The following is a 10,421-nucleotide window of genomic DNA, read 5'->3' as shown; positions in this document are numbered from 1 at the left end:
CTGAGTCAGTTTAATCCTTGTAATGGTTTAGCTTTTTATGTAAGGCACCGGATCAGGTTCAGTCAAGTATATGTGCACACAAACACATACACACACACAGAGAAACACAAACACTGTTCCGCAACTGACTCTGACAAACCCAGGGAGATTCCTGAAAGCACCAACCAGCCTCATTAGGATCTGATCTGCACCTGATACTTAACAAAGCCTGTAGACAACAAACAATGATGATACTAAATATGACACAATAATTCAACTAAACAGTAGGTTGACCAATAAAAAGAGCAAAAACATTTTCTGAATTGTATTTCTTGACAGGGAAAACTGTCAGGGAACAATTCTTTAGCTGCAGGTTTCATATTTGATCACTTGGTGTCAGTATTTTCAACCCTAACAACCATGAAGTACAGTCCAGGTCATCCAGACTCACTGTTGTGACATTCATTACATTGCAAGTGCATCTCATCCATTTAAGATTTTACCTGTGCAAAAGAGATTAAGTCTTAACAATAAAATATATTTTAGGTATCAAAGTTAAATTAATTATTCTGCAGAATGTGACTGATAGATTATTGTATGTGATATAATGAGACTGTTGATACTCATGTCTTGATTCCTAAGTAGCACTTAACTGCACACAAAACAAACATAGATTGATTGAAGAAAAAAACAAATCTCTGCTTTAACCTTTTGACTTCAAAAATTTTTTAAGAAGATTTGAATAAAATGAGTTGCGTGAATCTAAAACTATAATTTGAATGACCCCATTTCAAAACATTAGAGATAATATAGCTCATTACATTAACATGACACCAAACTCCAACTAAATGCTGTTGGTTTTTGTAAGATCTCACAAGCCAATAAAGGCAAGAAACCACTGGTTTAGTCTAATATACATTTTGGGATGTCGACCGTATGATTTATTTTTGTAAAATCTTGATTTGAAAAGAAACCACTAACCAAAGCTGATCAAAGAATGTTTTGAAGTAAAGACTACAATATTTCCTTCTGAAATAAAGTGGAGTGGAAGCTTGGAAATGCATGAGGAAAGTACAAGTACCTCAAAACTGTACTTCAGCACAGTGCTTGAGTAAAGTTACTGAGTAACTCTTAACCACTGATGACGATTCTAAAATACATGTGTTTTTTTCACTTGACCCACATTATATGTTCATTTAAAGAAACTTCCTTTAGACCATTCATGTTGGGTAGACAAAGGAGATCCGTACCTCGTTATACAATATGCGTCACTGTCACTCTATGACTACCAGTAAAGTAAATAACAGGTACAAATACATTGGACAAATCTAGGTGTTGTCAAGTCAAACACAGATTTTATGTACACTGTCAATACAGGATGACAGACATGTTGTTAAACTTAAATAAGGTCAAAAATCCAGCACCACTGGTTTGACAAGTGCTTTTGGCAAACAGGCGCAGGTGTTATTGTGCAGTCACAGACAAACAATCTCTTATCAAGATGATTGAGTAACTTGTTTTTCTCTGGCTTAATCATCCGCACAGCAGGAGTCGCTTTCCAAGTTAAGACATGTCATTGGTGGGCAGCACATACCATAACATCACGCCCTCATTACAGCAGAGTTAACACCCATGGTGTCAGATTATTTCTGTGATGTCCTGTGATCTGGCTGCTCTCATGCGAACAGGCTAATTATAGGAAGGCCAACAGTTTGATCTGAGCTGCTGTAGCTGCAGGAAGTAATACAAAATCTAAATGTATCATGGCGGTATTGGGTGACCTTTGCAGGATATCTTATTATTATTTTCATCACTATGAGTAAGAATAATATTTGAGACTAGATTTTACAGCCCCAGATTTATATCGTAGGTTTGCTTCCAGAAGTATGGGCGAGTAAAATAGTTACCAATTTGTACCCTGTTACCCTGTCGGTACTGTGTCAAAAAAACAAGACCAAAACAAAAGTTAAACATTTGTGGATTTTATTGAAACAAGATGTTAACAACCTCATTCTATCTGTGTAAAAAGATGACCCTTGATTTTATGAAATCCACATAGGCTTGTTCTGACATGAAGAATATTCAAGTTATAATTATGAGGTTCTTCAAAACAGCTGAGAACATTAAGAATTGAGCTTGTTCATCGGTTCACCATTTATGTCCGCGCATAGTTAACAAGGTAGCTCTTACATAGCTACGTATGTTCTGTGTTTACAATTAATCGAACTGAGATCTCTTTCAAAGCAATTGTTGTTTTGTTGGTTCTCTGTTGATGTGCCGTAGTCTGACTGGGCAATGGACAGATCCCTGTGGCGGGCCACATCACTGGACCATCAACAAATCCATCAAGTTTGTACTAGCCCTTTTTGTGTGTCCTTCATCTGGGATGTGCATGAAAGTGTGCTGTTGCATGTTCCTGGTTTTGGGTCAACGGGCATCAAAAGCTGTGCTTGAGGTCCATCTGGGGGATTGGTCACAGGGAGCGAGTGAAGCTGTGACGCTCACTGTAAAGCTCGTTACCATTTCTTCTTCCTTTAATATTGATCAACAAATAACATCATGTCTCACGAATTGTTCCATGTTTTTTCTTAAACCGTTCTCTATAATGTCAGAACATTTTTGAATATTTGAAAATAAAATGTTCTTGTGTTGACCCTTTTAAAGGTTCAGTTTGTAGAAATCAGCGGTCAATGTGCATAATGCAGCTGAATACCCCTCCCCTCATCCTCGCTTTCCAAACATGGAGGAGAAACTGTGGTAGACTTCAGTTTTCATAAAAACTCAAAAGGTGTTTAGTTTGTCCAGTTTAAAAAAACAAAACATGGCGGCCTCCGTATAGAGGACCCGCTCCAGATGTAAATATAAAGTGTCTAAATATAAAGAGCCCAATCTAGGGTATAGAAAACTACAAATTGTACAATTTAGATGAAAGACAAAATCACTGGGATTCTTTTATATTCAATTTCTGCCAATGGATCCCTTTCACCTAACTCTTACACACTGGGCCTTTATGGTGTTGGCTGCCTTTATACAGTGTTACATTAGACAGCCTCTTATCTATACAATGTCTGTAAATTATATTCTGGTGTTTAACATATAGGCAGCTGAAGGTCACCGGTGACTGGTCCAGGTCACAGTGTTGTGTTTTCGAGGGTCTGTGTTTGTTGTGTAACGACCCGAGCAAGAACAAGGTGCCCGGCACATGTCCCTACGTCACGGACAACACCCACGCCCCGCCCTCTTACGTCAGTGCTGGTTTCTCGTCAGTTCGTCGAGCCGCTGCCCCCTCCGCTGACAGCTCCGCCGACCCGGCACACAGAGAGGGATCGCCGGCCGCTCATCGGGAACGCAAACCGTGCGACCTCCTGTACCTCTTCCACCCGGGGACACTTTAAACAGAAGCACAATACGAGGATGGTGGCCGTATGAAGGGAACGATGGCACAGAAAGACACGCTGCTTCATCTTTTCGCCGGGGGGTGAGTCACATTAACGATACCCACTTCAAACCGGCGTGACGTTATTAATACGATAGAGGAAAAATGAAACGTGGAGGTCGCAGCCGGAGCTGAAGCTTCGCTGTCTCATCTGTTTGAAAACAAAAGAGGATCCAGGCTTTGAGCTAAAGGTGTCTCAGGCGCCAGCCGGCATGCTAACCGAAACACCGAAAGGCTAGCTAGCTCGTGTTAGCATAGCACAACGACTGGACTTCTCACTACGTTCGCTGCCCTTCCCCAGCGGACACATTCACCACGTGAAGTCACCTGTGTTCTCTTAACTCACACCTCAAACCAAGAACACGAGCAAGGACAGCGAACATGTCTTTTTATGTCAGTGCGGTACATCCGTGCGGGTGTTTGCTAACACCTCCTAGCCACCGTGAGCTAGCAGGTTGTATCCAGGTTGTCGGCGAGTTTCGGGTCTGAAAAGTCGGGTGCAAACCACCGGGGGTTATAATTAATACGTTATGTTAAGACTTGGGCTATAACGTGTAACTCAACACCGTGAGCGAGGGGCCGGCCAAGTCTCCTCTTGGCCGACGGGATGCGGTGCAGTCTCGGGAACCGTTGGCCTTTAGCTCGGTGTTACGTGAGACTTTGCCCACAGGGAGCTCCGTGTTCTGCCGCCACAAGCTCATGGCCACCTGGCCGAAGAATGCGAACCGTTTCCCGCGTATACTTTCACACAGGACCGGTTCACGTACATGCACTCTATGCATAGACTGTATGTAAAGGCTGGTTGACTTCCAGTGCATGTTGAGGTCACATTTGAGCGACACAGGCTTGTTAGAAATGACGCCATTTTACCCTTGAAATGTTATGACGTGCACAATTGTGGCTGCCTTTTGTAGAATAGGTGATTTGGTCTGAACATGTTTTAATCTTTTTTATTGTAAATTCAGTTGTGTTAACGACTTTGTTGTTATTTGAGCTGTATCCGGCTGAAGGCGTGCAGTTCCTCCATTGTCTCTATGTAGTAAACATTTACTTAAAAAACCAGCTGAGCTTTTATGACAGCATATGGCGTCATCCTTCATTATATGTGCCTAAATACCAGGGATGTCACTTAAGGCCAAAGCTCATAATTTTAGCACGATTTCAGGTTTGTCGGATTAAGGAATATTTAAAAAATGTATCTGCAATCTTAATTTCCTCATTCTATGGTTTCTAAAAATCAAAATGGGCCTGCTAGATGGGGAATGATAAGTGAATGGACAATTGGAGGTTTGACTCTGTCCTCCGGTCGCTAGACAGTTCAGAGGCTTAGTTTAATCTGTTCCAGACTTCTAAGCCTGTCACTGATACATTTGTGCAAGTGAGACATGTAAGGAGCAGAATGAATCACAAAGTTCTGAGGACATTAAAAAGTGCTTCCCTCTAAAAATAGCCTCCCTCAGTGCAATTGGAACATCTGAGCCACAAAACACGTTACCAGATGTGTTGGTAACCCCACATTACCACTGCTAAGTATGTCTTGGTCATGGCTGCTCATGTGTGTTACGACCAGAGGAAAGAAAGTGTCCTCAGTCAAGGTTCATATGGGTAATTGTGCAAAAATATTGGTGTATTATAATAACAAACACACATCTATTGGCCAGCAGGACATCACTTTCAACCAAACATACCCAAGGCCCATAATCCTAATTTCTATGTTATCAATTTGCAGGTGTAGTGGTACGGTGGGGGCCATCGTGACCTGTCCCCTGGAGGTGCTGAAGACACGGTTGCAGTCCTCTGGCCTCACCCTCCGGCCCGTCTTCCAGGTCCATCTAGGTACCTTAAGTGGTACAGGGGTTATTCGGCCGGGGCCTGGCCTGCTGCAGGTCCTACGGTAAGATTATTTTATTTGTGTGTGCAAAAGCTGCTGCACCTTGTTGTGTGAGCTGTCCCTTGAAGCATTTGTATATCATTACATGCAAGCCAAGGCACAAAGTGTTCCCTCCTCACAGTCTGTGTACTTTGCTCTTTACTCTTATTATGGACGGGCAGGCATGCTTTGTGACTACTCATTTTGGTAGTTGCAGTGTGATTTGCTACTATGTGAACACCTCAGTGTTTAGATGTGTCTGTTGTGTTGTCTGAACAACTTTGTCAAAGTAACTTTTAGTCTGTGGAAGTGCTTTGGGAGAGCCTGTCATTTGCTCTCTGCTTCATAGTCCTGATGTAATAATCCAATCCTACATAAAAGAGACTCAAGAACACTCTTTGTATTTAGTTTATTCAGCTGCTCGGGGTAACACTGGCCATGCTTTCCCAGCAGGCTTAAGATGTGCTTATAACAAGGTGTTCTTGAAAAGGGCTCTATTGTAAATCTGCTTAGGTTGGGGATTCATAAGAGCAGCCTCAGTAGGCCAAATGGAAGGAGGGGATGTTTTAAGTAGGGGGCTGTGTCAGTGTTATATTACACTCAAAGGACCAAGGCCACATAATTAACCCGTCTGAACTGGTGTCTTCTGTAGCTGAGGCCATAAAAGCTACTGGCATTTTTGTCTTTGGAGTACAAATATTTCCTTGTCAGTTGTCTAGTTTTTCAACCTGCTTTAACTGATACAGATTCTTGTGTTCAGGGCTTGTATAGGGTTGTCTTTGATAGGCTCATATGTGTAAACTTCATATTGGAACTGAAAATAGGTGATTATAAATAATTTGTTCAAAATGTGTTTGGAAGTCGAATGCACGCTGCCCTGCTTTAGCACGCTACAAAACACAGCAGCAACTGCAATTGTAACCACCCCCTTTTTCGGTCCCCCGGGCAGAGCTTAATATCATCTGGAGAATGAAGGTTGCTATTTACAAAACAGACACAAACTCCCTGGGATGTGGCGGACGTGACAAGCCAAGAGCTGCAAAAGCCACTGGGTTCAGTGAACTAACATATTCAAAAACAGCTCGACTGGACAGGACTGGTGTAAATGAATCACGCCTTTAATAGAGCCTGGGATAGTCAGACTGACGTATGAAGAGACTTCAAAATGTACAGTTGTGTGTATGACCAAAAGTCTGTCTGGTGTTTCATTGTGTGATGGTTTATGTCTCTGCTTTTATTTCAGATCAATTCTTGAAAAAGAGGGACCAAGGTCGCTTTTCCGTGGTCTGGGACCGAACCTTGTTGGTGTGGCCCCCTCAAGGTACAATGAAACCCATTTGAGTCGCTCAAATATATCAGGGTTGTCCACCTCCACGACCATCTATAACAATGTTCTTTTTTTAATTGTCAGAGTTGATGATACCTGCTTGTTATATATTGCAAGTTAATGATAAAACACAAGGAAGTGTCCATGTTATTCTAAAACACTAAACAAAGCAGAGGCCAAGAGGGTCGGAAAGTGAAGCAATGGTGATTTCTTAGCAGTCTTGTTTCCGTGTATAAGCACACCTCAGGTTGTACTACACCACAGCCGCTTACAAAATAAAACCAAAAAAAGGAGGAAGCACAAACTGGCTGTATAAACAGGAAGCTGTTACCATGACAATGATGTTTGAGTCCCCCTCCCTCCTTACAGAGGCCTAGTCCAGATCACTGAGCTGGTGTCTAGATAAATGGACTAGCGTAGACAACGGTTTACACCTCATTAAAGACCAATAAAACCATTTAGATTTTACAGACGCAGACTGGCAATGAGAATAACTTGAGATAATTGATCATGTTTAAATTTGTGTCTGAAACTTTTAGCAGAAGTTGTATCAGTGTTTCTCCATGGAAGCACCTTTTTTAAGTTTCAATTTCACCTTTGTTCTACTTTTGGTTTCAACACAGTCAGAACTTTGCCCTGTCTGCTCATGGTGGATAATGTTGGAGGTAAACTTCCATACAGCAGTAATATAGCTGTAAAAGGCATTGTCCTAATTCTTGTGTCATCAAATGTTGATCGGACCTTGAAAGTTATTAAACTGGAAAGGGTTACGGTTTAGGGTCATACTTTTCCCCATGGTTAATAAGTAGCCACAGTATGAGCCTTTGGTCAGTAACTCCACTGTCCCTCTGTTCCACTAGCCAGCTCGAACACGCTTACATTCAGAGCAGCTCAGTGGGCATCTGTGTTGCCCAGTGCTTATTCAGCCCATTCTGGTGCACTAACGGTTTGTTCCAGAAACCAGGCAGAGAGAACAGGCACCGGGAAACCGACTGCTCTGGACGCACTCAGTCAAACACTCTCATAAGCCCGAATTGAATCATTTGCATATTTGATCAGCCATATGTAAAATCACATTCACATATTCAAAACATCTAAGCAGTGTGTGATAATCTTTGTAGCTGCTTCTGTTCAGACTTCTCAACAGTTTGTTCTTTATTTCAGAGCCATTTACTTTGCTGCGTACTCAAAAGCAAAAGAAAAGTTCAATGGGCTGTTCGTCCCTAATAGCGGATTGGTGCACATGTCCTCTGCTGGTGTTGCAGGTGAGAAGAGTCCATGTTCCCCCTTTGTTATATAAAATATAGTCCCACCTTGAGTCTTTTTAAAGCCTCTGAAATGAACATTATCAACTTCAGAAAAGGACTACATTTTAATATTCCTTGATTATTCATATGACTGAACAGTATATTTTGCAGGTTTTTCTTGTTGTGTTCCTATAATTTCCCTCAATTGGCTAAACAAAAACATTTTACCTTCACAACTTTGTTAGTAATTATGCTGACAAGGTGATTATTATTATTATCCTGCAGTGTAAAACGGTATATTCTTTTGTCCCTTTTCCTCAGCTTTCGTTACCAACTCTCTGATGAACCCCATCTGGATGGTGAAGACCAGGATGCAGCTGGAGAAAAAGTGTGTACTCTCTTTGTTTCACCTGCTCTGTGTGTTCTTGCATTTTAAAATCTTTAGACAGACTGCAGTGTAAAACAATCTGACTTATTTTAGGGGCTTTGCAGAGGGTAAAGGTAATAATGTGACCTTTCAGCTTAAACTGAGCCTGCCGCCATGGCACTGACCTTGGGTTACACTGTGTAAGAGACGGAGCGTGTGACCTGGCGCCATAAATACACAGTGCTGACGCACTGTCCTGCGTCCAGGGGAAGAGTCTATATTTACATTACAGAGTACAGGGCAGTAGTATCATGTGATGTCACACGCACATGTCTTGTCTTGGAAGAACTTTTCCTGTAACACAACTATGGCTTTATGGATAAAGGGGCAAAGGATTCCATTATTTCAAACCAAATTCAGTTGACGTAAAATTAGGTACTACTTTTAAAAAAATGGATAAACTCCTTGACTCCCTTGCTTTCTTCAAATGTATAAAGCATGTTGCAATTTTCATATCATTTAAAGTAGACAATGCTTCAAATGCAAAAGCTGTTTTTCTTAAAATGTATATTTGTGCTTGGGTTTGGTTCTGGTACCTTGTACTGGGGATTTATCATAATGTGATTTTAGCACTAATGAGCCTGACCTGTCTGATCTTCCAGAGCCAGAGGAGAGAAGAAGATGAATGCACTGCAGTGTGCCCGCTATGTTCACAGCACAGAAGGGATCCGCGGTTTCTACCGAGGCCTGACTGCATCTTACGCTGGCATCTCGGAGACCATGATCTGCTTCCTCATCTACGAGACACTGAAGAAACGTCTCGCCGAGGGCCAGTTCGCCTCCGCGAATGGCGAAAAGGAGAAAGGAGCATCAGACTTTCTGGGTTTGATGATGGCAGCTGCTTTTTCAAAGGGTTGTGCGTCCTGCATCGCCTACCCACATGGTAAACACTTGTATTCATTTGTTTTCCCTTACAACAACCGCATATCACTGTAGAGTATTCATATTTATTTAAATGACTAATAGTATTTTTGTGTTTTTGTCTCCACAGAGGTCATACGGACAAGGCTGCGCGAGGAAGGCAGCAAGTACAAATATTTCTTCCAGACGGGAAGGTTAATAGCAGTGGAGGAGGGCTATGCAGCTTTTTACAGAGGACTCATTCCACAGCTAATTAGACAAATCCCTAACACAGCCATCGTCCTCTCCTCTTACGAACTCATTGTCCATCTGCTGGGAGACTCCAAGTGAAGACAAGTTGTGAAGACAATGATGGATTCATCGCACGCAAAACTCAAGTCACACTGAGCAAGAGACTTTTGAAGATGTAGCACATACTGTTCGAATTCTGATGTGGTGCTACAGAGACTTTTATGGTGGAACTGAAGCAGATTGTACTGTTATCCAAAGAGCTAAACAGATTATTTTATTGAAAGCTTGTTTGGAGTTTATCAAAAATAATTCTTGGAAGTCGAGGTACTTACTGAAACTCCAAACCTGTGAAAAAAGGTCATCTACTTGGACGACTAATGTTAAGTTAACTAAGTTATTTTATGTTTTGTTATTTTATGACAGTGTTTGTTTCCTTTTATCAGTGGTGAATGTCCCATCAAACACAAACACACACACACACATGGGTTGACTCGTTAAGTTATCAAAGGGAAGTTATTCAGATTCAGTGCAGGTAATATTGCTGTTCCTTGCAGTGTAATGACCACACACCATTTTGAGATTTCTGTTTCACAAATACTGTTCTTGTTTTGAATTACAGAGAATGCTATCATATTTTTCATTAATATATATATACATATATATACACAGATTTATCTCTATTTTTTTCTTAGAAAAAAATGGTCACTGTTTCCAATATAATAAGAACTTGGATGCTTATTTGACCAGTAGTTAAATAAACTGCGTCAAGGAAATGAAAAGAGTCGGTGGCTGAGCAATGTGCTTTTAGTTTGTCTTTGCACACAATAGTAGTTGAGGGTTGTTGCACTGTCACTATGGCTCAATAACTGATGACTCTGATTATGTGAGGCACAGTGTGCTGGTTCTGTTTGAAAGCCAAATATACAGATTGATTCATTTAGTTCGGACTTTATACCTGTTGATAACATTAGGATCTGGATAAAAGACACATACAATACCAAGACTGAAAAAGAAATCTGTAGTCAGAGATTTCTTTAGAGAGT

The 10,421-nt window shown here is 41.3% G+C and overlaps 1 protein-coding gene across 1 annotated transcript; it reads left to right on the top strand.

The window, feature by feature from the left end:
- Positions 1-3,251: 3,251 nt before the first annotated feature.
- slc25a33 (solute carrier family 25 member 33) lies at positions 3,252-10,159 on the top strand. The gene is made up of 7 exons (XM_053424795.1): positions 3,252-3,457; positions 5,145-5,309; positions 6,529-6,606; positions 7,777-7,877; positions 8,181-8,247; positions 8,889-9,169; positions 9,278-10,159. Exons 1-7 carry the CDS (start codon positions 3,405-3,407, stop codon positions 9,475-9,477), a joined length of 945 nt encoding a protein of 314 aa, XP_053280770.1. The 5' UTR covers positions 3,252-3,404; the 3' UTR covers positions 9,478-10,159.
- The last annotated feature ends 262 nt before the right edge of the window (positions 10,160-10,421 follow it).

This window comes from Pleuronectes platessa, chromosome 6 (genome assembly GCF_947347685.1).
Source record: "Pleuronectes platessa chromosome 6, fPlePla1.1, whole genome shotgun sequence".
NCBI classification, from domain to species: domain Eukaryota; kingdom Metazoa; phylum Chordata; class Actinopteri; order Pleuronectiformes; family Pleuronectidae; genus Pleuronectes; species Pleuronectes platessa.
Note: the sequence above shows the minus strand (reverse complement) of the source record. Positions and strands in the feature narration are given on the sequence as shown.

Bases quoted from the DNA above. Each gene is read 5' to 3' on its own strand.
- slc25a33 (XM_053424795.1), top strand. From the start codon at position 3,405: ATGAAGGGAACGATGGCACAGAAAGACACGCTGCTTCATCTTTTCGCC. The intron at 3,458-5,144 runs GTGAGTCACATT...ATCAATTTGCAG, and splicing joins CTTCATCTTTTCGCCGGGGG to GTGTAGTGGTACGGTGGGGG. The intron at 9,170-9,277 runs GTAAACACTTGT...TTGTCTCCACAG, and splicing joins CTGCATCGCCTACCCACATG to AGGTCATACGGACAAGGCTG.